The sequence below is a fragment of the Arachis hypogaea genome, chromosome 13 (assembly GCF_003086295.3).
Source record: "Arachis hypogaea cultivar Tifrunner chromosome 13, arahy.Tifrunner.gnm2.J5K5, whole genome shotgun sequence".
Taxonomy (NCBI): Eukaryota; Viridiplantae; Streptophyta; class Magnoliopsida; order Fabales; family Fabaceae; genus Arachis; species Arachis hypogaea.
Genome location: NC_092048.1, coordinates 1104707 through 1129887, shown reverse-complemented (window position 1 = coordinate 1129887; position 25181 = coordinate 1104707). Strand labels below are relative to the sequence as shown.

The 25181-nt window shown below is 39.3% G+C and overlaps 2 protein-coding genes across 3 annotated transcripts; one reads left to right on the top strand and one right to left on the bottom strand.

Annotated features, from left to right (window-relative positions):
• The first annotated feature begins 6164 nt into the window (after positions 1-6164).
• Positions 6165-12476, top strand: LOC112736269 (protein transport protein SEC23 E). Its single transcript, XM_025785646.3, has 12 exons — positions 6165-7191; positions 7285-7458; positions 8023-8184; positions 8447-8589; positions 9434-9509; positions 9613-9785; positions 9893-9974; positions 10452-10529; positions 10758-10919; positions 11002-11265; positions 11479-11583; positions 11766-12476. Exons 1-12 carry the CDS (start codon positions 6421-6423, stop codon positions 11910-11912), a joined length of 2337 nt encoding a protein of 778 aa, XP_025641431.1. The 5' UTR covers positions 6165-6420; the 3' UTR covers positions 11913-12476.
• Positions 12477-13831: 1355 nt separating this feature from the next.
• LOC112736268 (uncharacterized) lies at positions 13832-19388 on the bottom strand. 2 transcript variants are annotated; one of them, XM_025785642.3, is made up of 5 exons: positions 18435-19388; positions 17958-18158; positions 17552-17782; positions 15017-17251; positions 13832-14742 (listed from the first exon to the last, which is right to left on the bottom strand). In XM_025785642.3, exons 1-5 carry the CDS (start codon positions 18472-18474, stop codon positions 14069-14071), a joined length of 3381 nt encoding a protein of 1126 aa, XP_025641427.1. In that variant the 5' UTR covers positions 18475-19388; the 3' UTR covers positions 13832-14068. The 2 variants fall into 2 exon arrangements, with proteins under 2 accessions (XP_025641427.1, XP_025641428.1); XM_025785643.3 differs by having other exon boundaries at positions 13832-14682; positions 18435-18694.
• Positions 19389-25181: the final 5793 nt, after the last annotated feature.

Sequence of the window (25181 nt, the reverse complement as noted above, 5' to 3'; positions counted from 1 at the left end):
CCATTTATTTGGTTAGATTCACTTATAATCATTGTAGCACGTTATCTATGTTAAGACACTTCACAAATGGCAAAGAGTTGGTAAGGCATGCAGTCACTCGATTTGCCACTTCATTTTTATCTTTGGAAAGGCTTTATGAGGAGAAAGGAAATATGAGAAGAATGTTTACCTCGGATGAATGGGTAAAGAATAAGTTGTCAAAGGAAGCAAATGGGAGGGAGGCAACAAAGATTGATATTATGCCCTCCTTTTGGAATTATGTCAAGTACATCCTTAAGATTATAGGCCCTCTTGTTCGGGTGCTTAGACTTGTTGATGAGGAGAAGAAGCCACCAATGAAATATATTTAGGTTTAATTACTCTTTTGGTCCCTATAGTTTCGCAAAATTTTTAATTAGGTCCCTATACTTTTTTCCTTTTAATTGAGTCCTTACACCAAATTTTTTTTAATTGAATTCCTACACTTTTTTTCCTTTTATTTGAGTCCCTGTACCAATTTTTTTTAGTTGGATCCCTATATATACAATTAAGCCAATTACTACTAAGAGGGACCTAATTGAAAAAAAAAATTAGTGCAAGGACCCAATTAAAAGGAAAAAAAAGTATAGGGACCTAATTAAAAATTTTGCGAAACTATTGGGACCAATTGAGTAATTAAATCATATATTTATGAAGCAAATGAATGCATCATGAAAACATTTTTTAATAATGAGAACAAGTACAATGATGTTTTTAAAATCATTGACAACAGATGGAAGTGCCAACTGTATTGTCTGTTGCATGCAGCTGGTCATTTTCTAAATCCCGAGTTATTTTATGACAACCCTCGCATTGAGCTGGATTTAGAAGTTACAAAGGGGTGGTTTAAGTGCATTACTAAATTGGTGCCAAGTCAAGTTGTGCAACAGAAGATATTGGAGGAGCAAGTACTATACAAGGCCAGCTATGAACTTTTTGGATTAGATTTTGCAAAATCTCAAAGGAAAAAGATTTCACCTGAGAAGATTGTTATAAATTTTACAAAGCTTTATAAATTTAATTCTATTAAAATCTTAGATAAATTTATTTTAATTTTATAGCATTTTGGTGACGGACATATGGGCATGAAACTCTAAACATGCGAGACCTTGCTATCAAGATATTGAGCTTGACTTGTAGTGCTTTAAGATGTGAGTACAATTGGAGTATATTTGAGCATATTCAAACTAAAAAAAGAAATAGGCTTGATCATAAAAGGATGGAGAGTTTGGTCCTCGTAAAGTATAACTAACAACTCATTTAGAGGTAGAACCTTAAAGATGAAGTTGACCCTATTACACTCAATGACATTAATGAGTGTAATGAGTGACTAGTTGGAGAATTTGAGATTGCCACCTTTCAGGATGATGATAATGTGGATGATGGTACTGATTTGGTTCATCAAGATGACAACACTTTGAGTTAGAACCTTGTATTTGAAGCAATAGGGAGACATGAGCCTACGATAAATACTAGGAGAAGACAACAAAATAGAAAAAGAAAAGAACCTGTAACTGTAAGAGGTGGTGCAAAGAGTAGACCAAGTGGGTTTAAGGCTTCAAAAAAAGAAAAAAGAAAAAAGAAAGACAATAATTGTGGAAGAGGAAGAAGAACTAGAATTTGAAGATGAAGAGGATTTCGAAAATGAAGAACAAGAAAAGGAGATTCAATTTAATGATACTGAATCAGAGGATGATGAGGGAGCAGAGGTACACGATAATAATCGTGCTAATTTGGATAAAGTTGATGAGAGCTAGAATTTAGATGGTTTATAGTTTTTATGTTTTATGTCTTTTGTTTTATGGCTTTTTTATGACTTTTGAGTTATGATTTGAACTTGATGTTATGTTTATTTGCTAAATTTGCTACATTAACTGAATGCTTTATGACTAGAAAGCTGCTTATATAGATAGATTTTATAGTTTATTATATTTGTAATTTTTTTTTGCATATTTTTTTTTGTACATATATATGTATTTTTTAGGTAATATGTCATTTCCACCATTTTTCGCAATGCCATTCACTATAATTTTATGGTGGATTTTCGGCTCACCCCTATAGCTGCCATCCGTAATAAAAAAACTATGTACCCAACATCATAAAATCGAAGGAACCAAAAGAGTTACAAGTTCCTTAACTTGTCCACTCAAATATTGGGGTGAAAGCCACTTATAATCTATGCTAGAGTACCCTTAAACCATCAAAATCACAAAATCTCTCAATACTAAAATCCAAATTCACGAAAATGTAAAAAAGGAAGAATTAGGCACAAAATTCGAATTTTCTTACCAAATCAATCAAATAGAAGTGAAGAGAATCATGAGACAAACGCGTGGCCACAAATGACTTGTCAATCGGAGTTCCAGATTAAAAGTTATGGAAGATTGAAGATTGAAGAGAAAAGGGGGTCAGGGTTCATGGCTTCCTTCCCTCAAGGCAGCGTGTTTCAAGTGATTTGGCGGAAGAGAAGGCTGAGTTTATGGCCTCATGTATTGGACCTTGGGTTCAGTTTGGATCTGGTCCAATCGGTTCGCCTCGTTGGCTTGGCTCTATGATAAAATCTTTAAAATTAGTGTTAAATTTATATTTTAAATATTTTTATCCTTCTAACTTATCAAATTTAATTTCCTAATTTTCTTAAATCATAATTAATTTATTGATTAATTATTATTAACTTACGGGATTTTACAAAATACATCATACTTTTAAAATTGTTGAGGTGATGTCTCAAGTCGGTCGTTCCGTCATAGAGGTCCATGTCAGGGCTTTTGAAGTTCCTAGAAACCTTAGCCTGTATGATTTCTTAAATGAACGGATCTTATCCTTCAAAAGGGATTTCTTCTTAATCCGCACGATTATCCGACTTCAAAGGTCGGCCTCTAGTTTTGAGAGCTTTTTTTTCTAGCTCTCTTCATCGTCGTATCTCCTTTCGCAAATCTCTTTCCGCTTCTTTTTGTCACTCGGTTTCTTGTTCAAGTTGTTCTAATATGCCATAGTGTTGTGTACGAGTCCCATGATCTCAGTTGGATGCCGGAGCTCTTCATTCTTTGGTGGATGTATCTGTGAATGGATTTCACTCGTTCTATCATGTCGTGGAGATATCATGAGTGCTCGGTCATCATTACGAAGTTATGGTTCTAATTCAGATCTCGTGTGACCATCTTCGAACTGATTGTCCGCCATGATTGGGTGTAAACTTCTAAGTCTCTGACAACGGCGCCAATGTTCCAAGGGTTACGTGAATATGGATTGCTTTTGGGCTTGAATGTGAGATCCGTATTCCTTTTAGGGTAGCGTCCAACTTCTACTTGTGTCGAGGTGCTGCCGTCCGAGTTCCTTGTGAGGAGGTGGGGGTGGTACCTGAAAGAGACTCCGATACTTAAGTTAGCAAGGGTTTAAGCAGGTTAATAGTAGATTGCGTTCTAAATATACCTAAAAATGTTAATATATTTGTAGTAGAAAAGATAACTACCTTCTAGAGTAGTTGTACCTTTAATGGTGGATAACTGTTCCCTTTTTTAGATAAGTTGTTGAGATCTCTCTTCTAAATAAGTGGGAGATATCTTTAAGAGTTAGTTACTTATTCACATAAGTAGAACTGAACCTGGCGCCTGACCTCTATGAGATTTCTATTTATGTTGGGTTTGGCTATATTTTTAGACCAGAATATAAATATATAATATATATATTTAAAATAAAATATTTTGTGGCACTAATATAGTATAGTTTTTTAATTTTAATAATATTAACAATGCAATCGAGTAGAATTTTTTTTGTTGTCCAAAGTATTTTCAGTTTGACAGAATAATGATTAATTCATCGTGGATCTGAATTTTATTTAAAGAACTGTCGCTAACCAATAAATTACAATATACACAAAATAAATTCAAACTTTTGATATTTATTTAAACAAAAAAATAAATTTATCACTTAACCAATCTAATTTAATTATCTACTTTGGAATTTAACTCTTCATCATCCTCTGATTAAAGAAAGTTGACAAGTGATAAAGATTTTTTTTTTGGTGACTGAAATAAATTAAACAAAGAAAAACAAAAAAAAATAAAACAAGGAACTGCTTAAATAGAGGGACAGTCCCGTTTAAGACTACTCTTAAACTCCTCCCAAGGTGAAAGAAGCTCCACATGCGAAAGTTGTAACTTCATCGCCATCTTTGCCATAGTATCTGCCACCGTGTTTGCATCTCTCATAATCAAACGAAAGTCAACACGCCAATTCCAATGCATGATATCTCTTATTTTGAGCACCAGTGGATCAATAAACCCAAAACCATCTTGAGTAACAAGATTAAATGCTTCCACACAATCTGTCTCACAAATAACATCTCGTTGACCCACATCCCAAGCTAAGAGATATCCTCTCCAAATAGCAAACAATTCTCCTTGAAGAATACTATTACTCTCAATCATTCCCAAACACCCCCTTTGCCAGCTCCCATTACAATCTCTAATAACACAAGCAAAACCAACACTATCACCCGAACCAAAATAACTAGCATCACAATTAATCTTAAAAGTACCAATGGATGGGGGATTCCAAAAACCATTTAGAGTAGAGGGAAGGGACATACGTTGTAATTCAAAAATATTTCTAAGCTCCTTTTCTGAAGTTAATGCCAGACAAATGACTTTTTCCGGAGGCCAAGTTTCATGGGGATTAAAGATGTCGTTATTCCTTGCTCGCCATATCCACCAAAGTCCCGAAAAGAACTTGAACGGGTGCTCTCTGCTATGATACAAGAACCAGTTCTTCAAATCCAAAGGATGACAAGGAATATCCAACCTTTGCCAGACAAGCTGAGCTTTTGGACAATCCCGAATACAATGTATAACCGATTCCTGGCTAGAAAGACATCTTGGACACATATCCGATGACGACATCCCTCTTCTAAAGCGAAAACTTGCAGTAGGAAGAGCCTCCTTAAGACACAACCAAGCCAAAAATTTATGCTTTTCCGGAACAAGCTGACGCCAAAGCCAAAGCCAATTCTCCCTCTCCTCCCAACCAAACAGCTGCTTACACAACCACAAGTAACCATTGCGTGAGTCATAGACTTTGGCAGCAGACCCACTCCAATACCAACCCACTTCCGGACCTGCTTGTTCATCTGGATTGTAAGAGAGAATATTATCTTTCAGATTTTGAGATAAAGGAGAATAAAGAGTATCCAAATGCCACCTACCAACCGACCAAATATCCTGTATCCGGAGATTCGAATCAGAAATGTGGACATAATCCATCTCATTAGATAACCGTCCTTTTCTCCTCCAGCTAGAAAACCAAAAATTCTGGTTCAAATCTCCAATACACCAAGCAAACCCATCCTTCAACACTTTCCAAGCCTTGCAAAGACACCTCCAAATGGGAGAGTCCTTGTTCTTAGGATAACTAAAACAGTCATATAGAGATGATCGGTATTTGGCATCCAATAATTGGACCCATAGCTTGTTTGGCTGCTGGAAAAAAGTCCAAACTAGCTTCCCAAGAAGAGCAATATTTACACAATAAGGATCTCTAATCCCCAAACCTCCATATTTTTTTGGAGTAACCAGTACCTTTCAACTAACAAGATTCAATCCTCTTCCATCAACTTGTCCTTTCCAAAGAAAATTCCTCATCATAGACTCCAATTTACTAATGATTCCTTTGGGAAAAATAGAGACCTGCATCTGGTACGTGGGAATAGCAGCGGCAACAGAATTAACCAAGCAGAGTCTACCAGCCCGATTGAGTAAACTCCCTTTCCAGCTTGCTAGCCTACTCCGAATCTTATCCAGGACACCATTGAAAGCTGAACGAGTCACCCTAGAATGGCTAAGGGTAACTCCAAGATACTTGCCCAAATCCTGGACAAATCTGATAGAGGATACCCCAGTGAAAACCTCTTTCCTTCTTGCAGAGACATTCTTGGAGCAAAGCGCTTTAGACTTCTCCACATTAATCTTCATCCCAGATGCTTTGCAAAAACTCTCTAAAACCAACATCACATTTTGCACTTGACAAGTGATAAAGATTTAGGACATGTTAAGAAGAAAAAATCCATTTGAGGGGGAAAAAACCCCACGAAATTAGTCAAACGGTCAAACGTTAAAACATAAATAACCCGAGGAAAATAAATAAGAGGTGGGTTGGGGGAAGAAAGGTCGTAGAGTAGTGGCCCCTTACTTGGCTGGAACTAGCGTGGTGACGGTGGTGCTGTGGCAGCTCAAAAAAAAAAAAAAAAACCCACCAAACCCAGACCAAACCAAACCAAATCAAATCAAGAACCACGTTTATTCCATTCATATCATTCTCTATCCGTCTACGGTGACCCCTTTCTCTCTCACCTCTCTCTCAAGTCTCAAGGGGTCATCACCCCCTCTCTCTCTCTTTCAGAATACCATGTCGGAGATGGCGAACACAGATCCCGAGGGGGTCGACGGAGTCCGCATGACGTGGAACCTATGGCCACGCACGAAGGTGGACGCCAGCAAGTGCGTGATCCCACTCGCCGCCACAATCTCCCCAATCCGGCCACACCCTGACATCCCCACCCTCCCTTACGCCCCACTCCGATGCAAAACCTGCTCCTCCGCCCTCAACCCCTTCTCCCGCGTCGACTTCACCGCCAAGATCTGGATCTGCCCCTTCTGCTTCCAGCGCAACCATTTCCCCCCTCACTACTCCCAAATCTCAGAGACTAACCTTCCCGGCGAGCTCTACCCTCAATACACCACCATCCAGTACACCCTCCCTAACCACCCCTCTGCCAACCCTAATTTCGATCCTAACCTTCAACCTCATTCTCCTCCTTCCCCCGTCTTCCTCTTCGTTCTCGACACCTGCATGATCGAAGAGGAGATCGAATTCGTCAAATCCGCCCTTCGTCGGGCGATCGGTCTTCTCCCCGACAATGCTCTTGTTGGCCTTATTTCTTATGGGACTCAGGTTCAGGTCCACGAATTGGGCTTCGCTGAGATGTCTAAGGTTTATGTCTTTAGAGGGAGCAAGGAGATTTCCAAAGATCAGATTATGGAGCAGCTGGGACTTGGCGGTGCCGCCAGGAGAACCGCCGGAGGGTACCAGAAGGGTATTTCTGCTGGTGGGTTCGCTGCTTCGGGTGTGACTCGGTTCTTGCTGCCTGCTTCTGATTGCGAATACACACTCAATTCCGTGAGTTTGAGGGTGCTTTTGTTCACTGGCGATGCGGCATTGACTTTTGAATGAATGTTTCTGACCAAGTGTGCTTTTGTAACTGTTTTGCAGCTGTTGGATGAGTTGCAGACCGATCAGTGGCCTGTTCCGCCAGGAAGCCGTGCTGCTAGGTGCACCGGAGTGGCTTTGAGCGTTGCGGCAGGGTTGCTTGCTGCTTGTAATCCTGGGACTGGTGCTAGAATCATAGCTTTGGTTGGGGGGCCTTGCACGGAAGGGCCGGGCACGGTAATTTGGTCTATGATCCTTGATGAGTAATTTGGTTGATTGCTAGAATATTTCTGAGTAGTGATCACTTTTATTTGGATAAAAGGTGAAGGATGAGTTGGTGTTGGAAAGATTTTTCATCATATCCTCTTATTATACGCATATGCATACCTAGCCATAGGAGAATGAAAAGTGGTCAGTTGTTTATGTTGACATTGCATTTGAAACTAGATTTTTGGGAAAGAAGCTTAAATATTTACGATCAGTTGCTATAGTGAACAGCAATATAAAGGATAAGAAACTGTCTGGTATTCTATTAGTTATTTGATAGAGACTGGCAAGTAATATAACTCATACTACATTGACATTCTGCAAGTTGTCTGTGCAATTCAGATTTTTAAGAGATACTCTTTATTTTAACTTTTAATTGAGAGTTGAAGTGCAGAAGGCCATGTAGTAAGCTTGGAGTAAACAATGCTAGGCTTGTTCTTGCCTTATATTCAATATAGATATCTCATGAACCCATTTGCTCTTCTACAAATTTATTTTTATGTTGGAGATATTGATCTTCAGATTTCTTTGCAGATTGTGTCAAAAGATCTATCTGATCCAGTGCGTTCTCATAAAGATCTTGACAAAGATGCTGCACCGTACTTCAAGAAAGCAGTCAAATATTATGAGGGTCTTGCAAAGCAGCTGGTTAGCCAGGGACATGTTTTAGATCTTTTTGCATCAGCACTTGATCAGGTTTGTCAGAAGACATTTTTTTTTTCCATACAATTCTTTTACTGGTCCTTATATTTTCTTCATCGTTGATTGCTGGAACTTCAATTTCCTTTCCTTTTTTTTTTTGGAATAAAATGTATTAATTTCCTTATTGTCATCTGATCAAACTCTTCTACAACAAGATTTGTGGTTATATACTGTCAGAATCTGTCAAATAGTATTGGATATAATTGTGAGAGCTTGTCGTCTTTCTTGTGCTGATTCACGTGTTTTAAATATATAGGTTGGAGTTGCAGAAATGAAAGTTGTAGTTGAAAGAACTGGTGGCCTTGTTGTCTTGTCTGAAAGCTTTGGCCACTCTGTCTTCAAGGACTCTTTTAAGCGCATTTTTGAGGAAGGGGAGCAATCTCTTGGTCTTTGTTTCAAGTGGGTATCCGCCATTTCTATTTTGGATAAAATCCTCTATTTCAATTTTCCTTTCCTGGTACTTGATAGTATTATTGAATTCCATTGCCCTGTGATATTATTTGTCCCCTGTTTTTTGCATTCTCATGAATTTCATATTGCTTACTGCTCCCTCTACCCTGCCTCACAAGTCATCACTCAATTTAACCTCACGACTTGATCAAGAAATTTTGTTGGGAAATGCTGGAGTGTTAGGTTTTAGCTCTCACTTATTTAGCATAAATCTCTAAGTTATTAAAAATTATTTATTTATTATTCGATAAATTTTTTCAAGTACTCCTATTTATTCCCTTTTAACTTTTTAATAAGCTTGTAGCATTGTAAAATAATGAGTACTATGGATATGGAGTGATCAATGTATTTCCTTTACATGTCTCAGAGGAAGAACTTGTGAAAGAGGAACATCGAGAGGTGGAAAAATTAGAAGAATAGGCTTATTATATAATTGATGACTAGAAGAGGACTAACTATTTTTTAAATACTCTATCTATAAATTTTAGTGTTGTCTAGTTATCCATGTAAGGATATGGTGCATATTTGGAAATGTTTTAATTTAGATAAATGTGTTCTAGTGCAAAAATTACAAATGTTTTGGTATTTTTCTGTTTGAATATCAATTGCCTGAGATATATGCTTATTATTTTAAGATTTCTTGAAGTTTTTGTATCCCGAAGTATCAGCAATGACTTGATCTTTTAGTTGCTTTTTTGGGCTATAGATGTGTTCATTTGTTCTATCTATGATATCTTCCTTGTATCCTATATGAATTCAAACAAGCTAACTGTCAACTTAAATTATGTACCAGTGGAACACTTGAGATAAATTGCTCCAAGGAAATCAAAATCCAGGGAATAATTGGACCTTGCACATCATTGGAAAAGGTTCGATTTGTATCTTTTATGTTTCAAACCTCAGTTTACATTGCTTGTTAACGCTCAAATTGGAGTTTATGTGAGGTTTGATGGTTACAACCACATACTGCAGAAAGGGCCTTCTGTTGCTGATACTGTGATAGGAGAGGGGAATACAACAGCTTGGAAAATGTGCGGCCTTGACAAGAGTACTTGCTTGACTGTGCTGTTTGATCTTTCATCAGGTGATCGTTCAAATAATCCAGGTGGTGCCTACCCACAGTTGTACCTGCAGTTCCTTACAAGGTTGTGCTGGAGAATTTCTATCAATTGGACCTCATATTATACTGTGTTATGTTGCCGTCACCATTGTTGCTGGGAATTGAATATTACTAGTGGTGTTCTTATTGCAGTTACCAAAGTCCAGATGGTCAATTGGTCCTTCGTGTCACAACAGTAACTAGAAGATGGGTAGATGTAGCTGTTGGCTCTGAGGTAAATTTAATACTTGTGACTGAATTTTGTTATCTTATGATGATGCCAGCGTAGCCCCACATTATTTGGAGTCAAACTGTCTAAGACTATTTTTTTCTCTGCAATGAAGATTAGTGACAATTTCTGATGATGAAGTAAGGAGTGTAGAGAATATGCACATGAAATGTCATCTTTTTACCCTTTTGTTTAATCATGAATGAATTCATTGAATAATATCACAGAATAGATAATACAAGTGTAAAATTTTTAAAAAAAATTATAATGTGTAGAGTAGCCAAGTTGTAAACTATCTAAACCCTGTGATTCGGTATCTCCTTGTTTGAGCCCAATACAAACAATATAAGCTCACAATTGATAATTGTTATAATTTGTTCATAGAAGGTTGGCCTTTTCTTCATTTTTTCATTGGTGAGCTGCTGTATTTATCAACATTTAAGAAGAATGAACCTGCTAATATTCAGAAAATTTTATCTTCAGGAATTGGTTCAAGGATTTGACCAAGAAACTGCCGCAGTGGTAATGGCTAGAATTGCTTCTCTGAAAATGGAGACAGAGGTATATGATAAATCGACAAGTTGTGTTATTATGTATTATTCTCTATTTCTCTTCCATTTCATAAAATAAATTTTTCCACCATTGGATTTGTTTGCGCAAGTTGCTGTAAATTTAATCTTTGTGATAACATCATGCAAGTGACCATTTTGTTGTCACCTATGGAAAATTGTTTTATATTAGCTTCCAAACCTATCTAACCAAGTTGAGTATCAATTTCTCATTGATCAGGATGCGTTTGATGCCACACGGTGGTTGGACAGACTGCTCATTCGTCTCTGTTCTAAATTTGGTGACTACCGCAAGGATGATCCATCTTCTTTCACATTAAACCCATCATTTTCTTTGTTCCCACAGTTTATGTTCAATTTGCGAAGGTCACAGTTTGTACAGGTACCTTGTCTCAATATGTTCAGTGTATTTCTTCGCAAACTTCTTATCTTTGATGTATTTGAGTGGTGAAATTTATTTGCAGGTTTTTAATAACAGTCCAGATGAAACTGCGTACTTCCGCATGTTGTTAAACAGGGAAAATATTACCAATGCTGCTGTCATGATTCAGCCATCTCTGATATCATATTCATTTAATTCGTTGCCTACACCGGCATTGTTAGACGTAGCTTCTATTGCTGCAGACCGGATTCTGTTGCTTGATTCATATTTTAGTGTGGTTGTTTTTCATGGAATGACAATAGCTCAATGGCGCAACTTGGGATACCAGGACCGGCCAGAACACCAGGTTTGTGATTAACTACTAAGATATGCCCAGTTAAACAAATTATCTCCATGTTCAAATGCTGCTCACAATCAATCTTTAATTAATTTGATTGTTCGATACAAATATTAATCTTCTGATTGAGAGCATCAATATCTTTTTGGCAGCCCAATGTTTCATTTTAACGTTGGTCATTGTCCTTGTTTGCTAATAGCTTATAGCTTTAAATATGCACAGGCTTTTGCGCAACTATTACAAGCTCCACAAGACGATGCCCAAATTATAATTAGAGATCGTTTCCCTGTTCCTAGATTGGTAGTGTGTGATCAACATGGTTCCCAGGTAAAATAGTTGAGCCAAAATCTTTTTCTGAAATTGACTTGTACTGGAGTATTCCTGATGTGTGAAATACATCTTCTTCCACAATGTTTTAGTGGGATATTCATTCATTGATCCATCCTGTTTGGTAAATTTGGATATCTATTGATGGGGAACCTTACCTTGGTTTCATCCATGCTAAACAGGCTAGATTCTTATTAGCAAAGCTGAATCCTTCAGCAACGTATAATAATGCAAATGAGATGGCTGCTGGTTCAGACGTAATCTTCACAGACGATGTGAGCCTTCAAGTTTTCTTTGAGCATTTGCAGAGGCTGGCTGTCCAATCCTGATAATAGTGACTGACAGATTGTGGGTTTTGAACTTGGGTTTGGAAATTTCACCAATGATGTGTTCTCCATTTTGCTGTTCCATTCGGTTATTTTCCTTTCTTTTCTTTTAGTAAAGGAAAGCAGGCCATAGTCCGTACCAATTGAAGAATAAGGGAAGTTATCAAACGTGATTCTTTAGGGCTCTGGTCTGATTTTGTTCATGGACAAAATAAGGTTCCAGCTCTGGAAAGTATGTTGAGTTTGGGTGTTGCGGAAAGAAAGGATAATGAGAATGTAAGTTAAAGAGGTAGCTACTTTTGCAACAGCAGCAAAAGCAATTGAGGGAGATAGTTTTATCACATTTATTTTCCTATTTGTTTTGGCCCAGATATGGATTTTGGGTTCCTTTTTTGGATTAATTTATATAGCTCTTTTATGTTGTCCTTAGGTTGCAAGGTAATGGAAGTCATTTTGTCAAGTTGGAGTTTGGTTTGGTACCCTATTTACAATCTTGTATTGTATATGATGTTAGCCTTATAGGACCCAACATATCTTGGTGAAATGAAAAATACTTTTTGGTGGTCAGTGTCTACTGCTTTTCGTCCCATTTTTTAGCCTCGTCATTCCTTTTGGGGTATGCATACCCACTCAGTATTGGGGTAATTGGCTTAGTATGATTCTATAAGCTCGATATTAATTGGTTATAAAGCTTTAAGCTCTTTTGTAATGTTCCTAAGCCATCTTTTCAAAATACTTCATAATTTGATATTTAAAAAAAATTGAATTTTATAACTATGACGGCTATTCAAAGTTTAAATTATAAAATATATGCATTGATAAATACTAAAATCTCAGCGTCACCGTTTACCAGAAGAAAATTGTTACCAGTGCAGTATATAGTTACCATTTTGAGACTAGATTCAAATAACCAAAAGCTGATCAGATTAAAAAGCAGAACTCAAATTTATGATTACACTTGTAGATAATGACCCTTGTAAGCTACCAACAATGTCTCAACATTTCCTCTGAACCGTAGTATATACCTGTCAAATAACTCCTTAGACATCCTCAGTATATAAGCAATATCAATAGCTTCATTGATATCAAGAGCTGCAAAACTCTTGCGAGGAACCAACCGATCCTGGATGCTGTACATAAGAACAGTAGGGCAATGAACCATGACTGCCTTTGGAATTATTAAGGTATGCAGCAAGAACTGAATGGCAGCCTTCAATTTCTTCTCTGATGGCAGTCTTCAATTCCTTCTGAACATTTGCAGGGTCTCATCTTTCGAAAAACCCGCAACGCTGAATGAACTCAAGCTTTCTGCTAAAAGTCTTGTGGCTCAAGCAACTAACTGTATGCAGTGCATGAACAAACATTCTTGAATTCTTATGAAAACCGATGCTCACAGCCCTTGGGACATGGTTTCTAAGAGAAGCCTCAGGTGCAGCGGAAAGCCTTGGTTGTCTGTTGAGCAGCATCAAAAGCTGTGATCTTACCTGTGAAACATGTTTGGAAATGTAGATGGACTGGGATTTCGAGAATTTGAAGCTTGAATTGACGTAACCAAGTACGAAAGTTCTTTGCTTTGAGCATTGGGATGGCTGAGAAGCGGAATTTGTGGAGAATAGGGAGAGAAAGGATCTAGGGTATGAAGACAATCGACTGAAAACTGCATAATGAAATTTCAGGGTTTGCATCTGAATTAGGAAGGAGAATGTTCCAATTTTGCATAATTGACATTTGACAGTGACACTTTTAAGGATCACACTCACATGTATTTTTATGGACCAAATAGCGAGCTTATTGTCGACAGTATTTATTTATGTACTTCAAATCGTCTAACAGTTTTTGGATGGAAGTTCAAAACACAACAATAATAAAAGGTTGAGTCCTTACATATTGGACTAAAATCCTCTCTACTTGTAAAGCTCACAAGATCACAACGTTTTCTTAATTTTCAATATATAACAAGGCACCAAAGCCATGATAATGATACATTAAAATAACATAAACAGTAATGACAACTGAACATGCTTCAAATATACAACCAAACTTCTAGGAGGCTATCCAGTTCAATAGAATGAGACGCATGATCAAAATATGTATCTCAACTCTAGAAGCAGACAAGACCCCAAATAGCATGAGAATAACTATAACTATAACCATAACCATCATATGGCAGTTTTTTGCCTTCTCTGAAGATCCACTGATGAGCAACATACTAATTGTATCCAATATGGTCTGCTCTTGGCTTTCCTCTTTTCCCTCTTCATTTCTGCAGGATATCTTGCCGGTGAGTTCCATTCTTTTGCAGCGTCGTTTATCAGAGCTTGAGCTGAAGGCGATTCAGGACCTAGAATGGAGTTAACAGTTGTCAATCCAGAACCATTGTTTTGTGGAAGTTTACCATTCTTTCTGCTTGCCAAGTTTTCTTCCAATTTTGGAGAACTTGGGCTGTGGCTGTGAACAGCCTCACCTAAGAGGCTCTTCAGAGGGGTGTGCTCCTTAGGGGTGCTCCAGTTTGTCACCTTTGCTATTATCTCTTCATTCTTGTTTCTCCCTTGAGACTCATTCATGGCCTGAGTTTGAGAGGTAAACCAACCAGCCTGCAAAGTGGAACTCGAATTCTTCCCCTTTTGGTCTTCAGATGCAGGTGCTTTATGGCTAGCAGCATCCCTAGGTTCTACCAATGTCATGAAAGATGGTGCTTCAAACATTTCTGATTTTCCAGATGGCTGTTTCTCAGACATAGCTTTTGAATTGATCAAGTTGGATTTCCCCACTTCTGTTGATGGTGAAGTTTCAGTATCAATAATAGCATGTGCATCAGATTGCATTGAGAGAACTGTTGAGCGGATAATGAGTAAATCAATCACATTATCACTCCAAAATATCAATAAACTGTATCATAGCCAAAATGTTGTACACTAAGGTAAAACTCATCATCAAATCACATAAGGATGAAGGAAAATGACTTCCATGGATCACAACACAGGTATAACAATGGGTCATTATTATTGATGCAAAAGAGACAAGATCTACACAATGTTTTTCTAGATAAAAATAATGTTTCTATGTGACTAAATTGTTTTCCTTTACGAAAATAAAGGTGTATATACCTGAAACAGATCCCCAATTGGCTTCCAAACTGTCACACCGGCTACTGGAGTAAACCGAAGCATCGATTCCAGATGAAATATGTTTAACCATGTCATTACCACTTTGATCTTGAACAGGCGTCGCAGAAACACCAGAAATTTCCTTGCCAGGCTGACCACCTTGATCATGTTTAACAGCAGAATCATTCTGAGCAGATGGCTCAGAATTTATACAAGGCAGTGATGAATGCTTCCCAACATCTTCTGTGGCCTTCAGTAATAGTCCTTCATCCTGTGCTTGATGTGATTCAGAAGAAGTACCAACAGATCTATTACATTCCTCATGTTCTCTGACATCTTCCCGGGTTTCTGATTTAGGATCTATATCTTTGCACTCTATGACCATTGACTTTCCTGTGGGCTCATCAATTACATAATCTGAAATAACCGGTCTTTTCTCCTGATTGCTAGCAGGTTCCCCACATAGATCACGAGTAGTTTTATCAATTTCACCAGCATGCTCATTCTTGGATAAGTTACTTGATTGGTTGGCTTCCAATAACATGTCAGTCTGGTGGAGATCATCTTCCAAGTTAGCTCCTTCATCCATTCCATTTACAGCTACACCAATTATTTCAGTTTCTTTTATCTCATGATGACTTGTGTTGTCTATGCTGATTACACTAGTTTCACTGGTCTCAGCACCGAAGGATTTGTTACCCAGACTTTCATTTAATGAGGGCACTGAGATACTTTCTAAGCTTATCTGCTGCGAATTTTCAACATCAACGGGTCCTTGCTCTACAGAAAAGTGAACCATATGGCTCTCATTCCTCTCATTCAAAGACAAATCAATTTCTTCTGACATTTGAGAACCTTCAACGGTAAGTTTGTCTGGAGAAACTTCAGTGTGCTCCTCAATGGGCATTTCTTCAGCCACAGGCTCACTTTTGACCAGTTCCTTGTTCATGATATCCAAGCTATCAATAACATGCACATCTGGAGAGGCATAGTTTTTCCCAGTCAATTGGCTTGGGTTAAAAGTAAAACTATTTTCCTCAGTAACTTCATTGTTTTGGTCAGACAAATCTAGGCCTGAAAGATCTCGAGATAGCACCCTTTCAAGATCTTCATACTCACCTTGTGATGGTGATACTTCAGTTCTATCATCACTTGTAGGAAGGATATTAGAATTAGTATTTTCTTCTTCCTTTTCAAGCAAAGTCTGAGCATCACTAGAATTAGAAAACTGAACACGAGCAGACTCTACCTGTACATCACTTATTGAAGCATTTGTTATTACAACAGAATTTGAACCAAGTGGGGAATCATCTTGGCCAAGCACAGAAGGGAACTCGGCACTGTCTTTTTCCTTCAGATTAACAGCTCCACCAGCCACTTGAGGATCCAATTTAACTGCATCTCTAACTGATATTGCAGAGTTGTCTTCATTTGCACCAACACCAGTATCAGAAGGGACTGTAATTTCAACTCCTTCAACATCTGTTTTGATCTCATCCTTTCCCTTCAAACTAGTCCCCAATTCAGATGTAAAAACGCAATCTCTCACATTTTCATCAGCATATATCTTATTTTTAGGCAATACATCTGGCATCACTTCAGCTTTGTGGGGATCTGATACAGGTGACGAGCCAACATTCATTGCATCCTTAACTGCCATTTTAGACTCCCCTTCACATGTTTCAACTTCATCCTGATCAGACCTAATCTTGTCCTTCCCTTTCGAATTAGTATCCAATGCAGCAGATGTCAGACTGAAATCTGTCACATTTTCTCCAGCTTGGATATCATTTTCAGGCAATACATCTGGCATGGCTTCAGCTTTTTCAGGACGTGATTCAGATGACAAACCAAAGGTAGTAGAATCACTAACTATGAGGTTAACCTCATCCTTTCCTTCCGAAATAGTATCCAATACAGCAGATCTCATATTGCAATCTGTCACATTTTCACCGGCATTGACTGTATTTTCAGGCAACAAATCCGGCACGGCTTCAGGTTTGCTGGGATGTGATTCAATTGACAAGCCAAAGATATCTTTACTATGGACAACAGCTGATTCTTCAGCTCCTAAATCTGCAATGGGATCAGATAATGGTGTCGCAGTGGATCCTGACAATTGATCTTGCAATTCTGGTAAGTTTTCCTCTTCAACCCTTTCACCTTGCAAAATTTTAGTGTGCTGATTTTGACAGCCATCCTTTGACTCAAAAGTTAACTGACTCTCAACCGCATCTGTGAAATGAATTATCACACACTATTGAGCCACAGAATGAAAATAAGACAAAATTGTAGGGCTGAAAGTCTGAAACCTTTTTATAAAAGTTCTAATGACTAGTACTAAGTTGAACAAATCCAATTCAATGTGCATGGATGAAGTGAATAAAATTCATTCAACTAATCTCACAATCTATATAATCATTCACACCCTAAAGAATAAGTTTCCTCTAATTTTCAAATTTTCAGGCACAAGTATTTTACTGAGCCGTAAAACTAAGAGAACATGTGATTTAAACCTATCATCTTAGTTCTTACCATTGAAATCACTGTCCTTGGAAGACCCTGAAAATTTTGGATCATCTTTGCCATCCCGTTCCACACTGGTACTTGAGTCCAAACTACCTTCCTGCAAAGATTCCTTAACTCCTTGACTATCTGAAAAGTCTGCAACTGCATCTGAAAACACCTCATCTTCTGATCTATTTATTTTGTCTCCAATTCCACTATCATCCTTCTCCTTGTTGCCTATATTCAAGACCTCTGGACCTGACATAACCAAATAAACAGAATATCAGCACAAACATAAAACAACCTAGCCATTTTAGAACATAGCACTAATATCAAAGACCATTTATACATAAAAAACCAAATATTCTCACCAAGTCAACACACTACATTAGACACTGCATATTTACACTCTGGAAAAAGAAGAAAAAATCACCTGGGGATTTTTTATCATCATCAGAACCATGTCCATCATCTGAGCCGTTTGAGCGAGATTGTTCCTCGGAGGAACACAGCTTGTAACCTTCAATGGTTCCACAGATCTTCTTGTGAGCACGCCTGTGCTTGGCACTTGGATGTGGATTCGGGAAAGGCCATCCACATTTGTGACAGAGATGAACTCCATGACTCTCATGCCCTACAAACACCAAGGAAAAAGAACAGCTTAAAAACATCCCAACATAACAGTTTAGCAAATTTAATCTTTCAAATGACCCCAGATATAATTTCCATAACCCAACAACCCAAAATCTCAAAAAGACTGGCACTTTTCATAAGGGGGAAAAAGGAAAGAATAAAAAATATATATATATTTTAGAAGAAAAAAGGTAAAAGGTTGAAGAGCAGAGTGAGCAGTCAAGGAGAAAATGCAAAAGAAGTAAAACTTAAGGAGACAAGAACTAAAAGCAAGCACCTGGAGTGTGAGTTTTTCTTTGATCTTCAGTATCCATCATTGCCAACACAAGAAACAACAAATGAAACAGAACAAGAAGAAAGGGAAGGTTCAGCTACAGCAAGAACAAGAAGTAGAAAAACCAAAATCTAGAGAGAGAGAGAGAGAGAGAGGTTTTGGTGGAGCTAGTTAGAGTTTGATAAGGGACCAGAGTGAAAGAGAAGTAAGAAGTAAGAAGGTGGTGGTAGTAGAAGAAGTAGAAGCAGTAGTAGCAGTGGTGTAGTGGAGTGGTACACTATACTGGTTTTGAAGGGCCCGCACATGTGAACAACGTAAGACACTGTTCATCCAAAACGCTTCGCTTCCTATGCTTGTACTCCGCACGTGACAACATGAGGAGCACGTGTCTGGAGCCCGTGACAACTTAGCACCGATGTGGGAGAGGGATAATCAAAGAGTCACAGCGCAGTGACTTTATTTGACGGTCGGTGAAAAAATCGTTAATGCTAACCAACGTTGAATCTGTCGCCTTCGCCTACGGTCTAATAATTTGTCCCCTGTTTATGCTGCAACCATTAAGATCACTGCCTTTGTTTGTTACTACTCTTTTATTTTATTTATTTCGTCATAAATAATAACTATAGTATAGTTGTACCCATCAATTGCAACAACGTGAAATACAATACTCACCTGCCACTAACTAATCACCGCATTGGTTACGTTATTACTATTTTCGTTGACTCTGTCATTTCATAGTAATTCAAGTACATAAATTCAGTAATTAATTCTCATGAGTGATTTATGGTTAGGGTGGGAGCGTAACATTTTTTGTATTTATTGTTATTATTAGTAGGGACTTGTGGCTTCATCATCTCTCAAGCATGTGATTCTTGTCGTGGAACATTAATCAATAATGTTCAATGTTGGGCTTCGGTGTATCGTACATTTCTGTTGTTGACCAAAACTCGTCTTGTTACGAAATATAATGTTCACTAGTACTGTAGAAATATCCGCATCACGATGTGCAGCTCACAAATCATTATCATACTAATAATTCACTATCAAGTTTTCATCACTTCTAACAATAACGACAACACCAGTAAATAACAAAATCATATAACAACACAACACAAAATGTATTTTAAAACCATCGAGTATTGTATTTATTATAGTTAAGGTGATATTCCGGTTCACCAAAAGTTGTGTATACTTAAAGTGATTCCAACCTTGGAATGGGGGGTGGTGACGGTCACAGCAATAATTTGGTGGTGAATTTATATAAAAGTGGTGCCATAGGTGACAGGACCCCACCACCAATTGTTTTGTGTTATTGTTGCTCGGAATCTTGTGGCTAGAACCATCTTTGCTTCACTGGCTCATCAGAGAAATTTTATTCATTTTATCTAAGTTTGTTAGTGTTGGAGCGTGCCTTAGAAGATAATAAACTAGTATTATATCGTAAACCAACAAATATAGGTATTTTAATAACATGAAAAGGCCGAATTATTTAGAGACATATGTCTTATTATAACGTGTTCATTCCGGATTAGAATCATGGATTATAATCATTTGTTGAAATGATAATCTTTTTGGTTGATAATAATGTTAATGAATTTTCTATTTTCTAGAGACTGACCCTGTGAGAGGTGCGTACTGTCACGAATATAGGTTGTTTGTTTTGTTGGTTGATAAAGACACAAATTAAAGTCATTTATACGTCCAATCTATAAATCTAAAAAAAGACATAAAGCGAAGGTTCATATCATAAATCGCTTGCTATATCTTGGATTTAATAAATTATAATAGTACTAGCGCCTAATTAGGTGGTTAAGAAATGTATTTGTATATTTCAGATGTTAAAATTGGATTAAATTTTACTAAAGGGATAATTTTTATGCTCCTTTATGTTGCGTTGATTTTATTTTATTTGGTCATTATATGTTCATTGGTTTTTTTTTTCTAAAATAAAATAAAAAAATAATTATTTTCCAAAACCCCATTTTTCAATTTTAATTTTTTTAAATACGATTTTTTTTTATTTAGAACAAGTTCGCCGCACCCCTGGCGAACTCTATAATTTTGATAGAGTTCATTTAATCCCGGCGAACTTCACTTCAAATTTATACAGTCCGGCGAGAGTGCGGCAAACTCACTCTAATCTAAAAAAAAACGCTGTTCAAACCCTGGCCCAATGATAAGGCCCAAGTATAAATAAAAGGCCCAATCCGAAGGGTTGAGCCTCGCCTAGCACCGACTTTCCTCCTGCGAAGTCGGTTCTTATCACGACTTACCCTAAAGAAGTCGGGGACGAGGGTTAGCTGGCAGATAATCACTCGTTTAAATGAGTAATTGCCCCTAGAATCTCTTTAACCACTTCCAGGAGCCATATCTTAACCTCCCTAAGATAAAGGGACGGTTATCACCCTAAAAAAGTGGCACTACTTCAACGGTGGTTATTGGTTCACCACTATAAATACACTGACATCTCTCAGGTATCTCTAAGTCCTAATACTCTCTAGACCTGCTCACACCCTTGCTGACTTAGGCATCGGAGTGTCTTTGCAGGTACCACCCCCCACTCGCTCATACTCACAAGTCGGACGGAGGCCCCCAAGGCGCAGACCCGCTCGAAGGCTTCCTTCCTCAAACGATTGGGCCAACCTAGCGAGTCCAGCCCACCATCTCCGGTTACCCATCGTAACATTGGCGCTGTTGCCGGGGACCCGAGAGATCAACCAGTGATGGCGGACAGATCCCCTGAGGAGGGTCATGTGGAGTCAGATTCCGAACAAGAGAATCTGGACACTGGAGACAATGACGCAAACCTAACCCTCCACCAAGGAACTAACGATCAGCATAGAGAGGGTACTTCCGGAGTCAAAAATCCGAAGGCAAATTCCTCAGAAGGGCGCGAATCGGAAAAGGATGGACCACCCCATGCAACTGAACTTATGGGATTAGTCCATGTCCACCAAAGCCGCCTGGAACAACTGGAATAGGAACGGGAGCGACAAAGGGAAATAGAAAAGAATCTAAAAGAGGAGATGGAGTGACGAAAAGAGTTAGAAAGAAAACTCTTGAAGTTGGAATCCTCCCTCAAAAGTCGGAACTCCCGCGACAATCGAGAAGAGTCGCCCCCAGGAGAGGAGGACCCCTTCAGCGAGGACATAATGAGGGCAAAAGTTCCGAGGAACTTCAAAAGCCCCGATATGGACCTCTACGACGGAACCACGGATCCGAAGCATCACTTAAGAAATTTCAAAAGTCGGATGTATCTGGCTGACGCTTCTGACGCTACGCGATGCAAAGCCTTCCCGACCACTCTGTCGAAAGCAGCGATGAAGTGGTTCGACAGCCTCCCCCCGAGGTCAATCACCAGTTTTGAAGATCTCTCAAGGAAATTCTTGATGAGGTTCTCTATCCAGAAGGACAAAGTAAAACATGTGCCAAGCCTCCTGGGAATAAAGCAGGAGGTCGGAAAATCCTTACGAGCCTATATGGAAAGGTTCAACAAAGCATGTTTAGAAATCCAAGACCTGCCCACCGAGGCAGTTATTATGGGGTTAGTCAATGGGCTTAGAGAAGGTCCTTTCTCACAGTCCATATCAAAAAGGCACCCCGCCTCCTTAAGTGATGTACAGGAAAGAGCTGAAAAGTACATCAACATGGAGGAGAATGTCAGACTGAGAGATTCGAGTTGGCGACCCGGGCATCTTCCCTCAACAAAAGAGAGGAATTGGGAGCCCAAGAAGAAGGAAGAACTCGGTCTCGATAGACCAAAGAAATATCACTCTTATACTCCTCTAAAAGTTTCTATAGTGGATGTATACAGAGTGATTTGCAATACTGAAAGGCTGCCACCTCCCAGGCCTATTAAAAATAAAAAAGGGGAGAGTCGTAGCGACTACTGTGAGTACCATAAAATATATGGTCACTCAACAAATGACTGTTACGACCTTAAAAATGTGATAGAAAAGCTGACTAGAGAAGGCCAGCTTGACAGATATCTCATAGAAAGGTCGGACAGCCATGGGAAGAGAAAGCGAGATGATGAGGATAGAAGAGACCCACCACCGCAGACTCCGGAGAGACATATCCATATGATCTCAGGAGGATTTGCGGGAGGGGGACTCACCAAGTCCTCTCACAAAAGGCATCTCAAGCGAGTCTACCAAGTCGGAAGCGAGTCACCCGACCTTCCAACCATATCATTCACAAAGGAGGATGGGCAAGGAGTAATCCCTGAACACGACGATCCAGTGGTAATAACCATGATCCTAGCAAATGTCCATCTCCACAGAACCCTAGTAGATCAAGGAAGCTCAGCGGACATCCTTTTCAAGCCCGCTTTTGACAAACTAGGGTTAGATGAGAAAGAATTAAGAGCCTACCCCGACACCTTGTACGGATTAGGCGACACGCCAATAAGACCACTGGGATTTCTACCCCTTCACACCACTTTTGGAAAAGGGGAAAAATCCAAAACTCTGAGTATAGACTTCATAGTCATCAACGTAGGGTCAGCATATAATGCTTTAATTGGCAGAGCTACCCTTAATCGACTCAGAGCAGTGGTGTCCACTCTCCACCTTTGCATGAAATTCCCGACCTCAGCGGGAATAGCAACGGTGAGGGGAGATCAGAAATTGGCAAGGAAATGCTACAACGAAAGGCTGAACCTAAGGGGAAAAGGCAAAGAAGTTCACACCATAGAGCTCGGTGGTGCAAGGGCCAGAGAAGAGCTGCGACCACAGCCGGGAGGAAAAACCGAAGAAATACAGGTCGACCAAGAGGAAGGAAAAAATACCAACATAGGAGCCAACCTAAGGGAAACCCTAAAACAAGGGTTGACAAAACTCTTAAGAGACAATTCCGACCTCTTTTCCTGGAAAGCCTCCGACATGCCCGGGATAGATCCCAAGCTCATGTCCCACAAGCTCTCGGTATACCCAGGGTCCTGACCTGTACAACAAAGAAGACGCAAGCTCGGCCCGGAATGAGCCCTAGTAGTAGAAGAACAAGTACAGGCACTCTTAGAAGCCGACTTCATCAGAGAAGTCAAATATCCAACATGGCTAGCCAATGTAGTGCTAGTCAAAAAACAAAATGGCAAATGGAGAATGTGTGTCGACTACACCGACTTAAATAAGGCATGTCCCAAGGACCCTTATCCACTACCAAGTATTGATATCCTAGTAGACTCTAGCTCGGGATATCAATACTTGTCGTTCATGGATGCCTACTCGGGGTATAACCAAATCCCAATGTATGAGCCAGACCAGGAGAAAACATCATTCATCACGCCCAGAGCTAATTTCTGTTACGTGGTCATGCCATTTGGATTGAAAAATGCAGGGGCCACATATCAGAGGCTGATGAACAAGGTGTTCGCTTCTCACCTTGGGAGCCTAATGGAAGTCTACGTCGACGACATGCTGGTGAAAACCAAGGAAGAAGTCGACCTCTTGTCAGACCTCTCGCAAGTCTTCAACACCATAAGGTTACACGGGATGAGACTAAATCCCGCAAAATGTGCCTTCGCGATGGAAGTTGGAAAATTCCTGGGTTTTATGCTGACACAGAGAGGGATTGAAGCAAATCCCGATAAGTGTAAAGCTATCATAGAAATGAAAAGCCCGACTTGCTTAAGAGAGGTTCAACAATTGAATGGCCGACTCGCAGCCCTCTCCAGGTTCTTGGCAGGATCAGCACTCAAATCCCTTCCACTATTTTCTTTATTAAAAAAGGGATGCCAGTTTGAATGGATTCCAGAATGCGAAGGAGCGTTCCAGGAGTTCAAAAGGTTCTTGAGTCAACCACCAATCCTAACCCGACCTCTATTCGGGAAAGGTCTCGTCCTTTATTTGTCCGTAGCAGACAAAGCTGTTGCATCAGCCCTGATAAGGGAGGACGAGACCGGGCAGCATCCAGTTTACTTCATCACCAAAGTTCTACAGGGCCCCGAGCTAAGGTATCACAAACTAGAGAAGTTTGCTTACTCCTTAGTAATAGCCTCACGAAGGCTACGACCTTACTTTCAAGCTCATATAATAAGAGTCCACACGAACTAACCCATGAAGCAAATCCTCCAAAAGATGAATGTTGCTGGGAGAATGATTCAATGGGCAATAGAGCTCTCCGAGTTCGACGTGAGATATGAAACTCGGACGGCAATCAAAGCTCAATGCCTTACCGATTTCATAGCGGAATACGCAGGAGACCAAGAGGAAAAGCCAACCACATGGGAACTCTATGTAGATGGATCCTCAAACAAGACAGGAAGCGGCGCAAGAATAATATTGGTTGACGAAAGGGGAACCCAAATAGAGGTTTCCCTCAAATTTGAATTCTCAGCTTCAAATAATCAGGCAGAATACGAAGCCCTGATCGCTGGATTAAAGCTGGCAGAAGAAGTCGGTGCAACAAAAGTGATGATATACAGCGACTCCCAAGTGGTGACCTCCCAGATAAATGGAGAGTATCAGGCAAAAGATCCAAATATGAAGAGATACTTGGAAAAAACTTTGGAGTACCTCGGGCGCTTTGCGGAAACCGAGGTCAAACACATAACTCGGGATCTCAATAGCAGAGCAGACGCCCTCTCCAAATTAGCAAGTACCAAACCAGGAGGAAACAATAGAAGCCTGATCCAGGAAACTCTCCAAGAACCCTCGGTAGTGAAAGCAGAGGGCAAACAAGATGTCCTTGAGGTATCCGGGCTAAACCTCGGATGGATGAATCCTCTAGTCGAATACCTAAAATTCGACG

What these genes read in the sequence shown, in the direction of transcription:
- LOC112736269 (XM_025785646.3), top strand. Translation starts at nt 6,421, where the DNA reads ATGTCGGAGATGGCGAACACAGATCCCGAGGGGGTCGACGGAGTCCGC. An exon ending in CTCTGAAAATGGAGACAGAG is followed by an intron (nt 10,530 to 10,757) that starts GTATATGATAAA and finishes CTCATTGATCAG; the next exon opens with GATGCGTTTGATGCCACACG. An exon ending in GTGATCAACATGGTTCCCAG is followed by an intron (nt 11,584 to 11,765) that starts GTAAAATAGTTG and finishes CATGCTAAACAG; the next exon opens with GCTAGATTCTTATTAGCAAA.
- LOC112736268 (XM_025785642.3), bottom strand. Translation starts at nt 18,474, where the DNA reads ATGATGGATACTGAAGATCAAAGAAAAACTCACACTCCAG. An exon ending in TGATGATAAAAAATCCCCAG is followed by an intron (nt 17,783 to 17,957) that starts GTGATTTTTTCT and finishes TGGTTATGTCAG; the next exon opens with GTCCAGAGGTCTTGAATATA. An exon ending in CAATTGGGGATCTGTTTCAG is followed by an intron (nt 14,743 to 15,016) that starts GTATATACACCT and finishes TCCGCTCAACAG; the next exon opens with TTCTCTCAATGCAATCTGAT.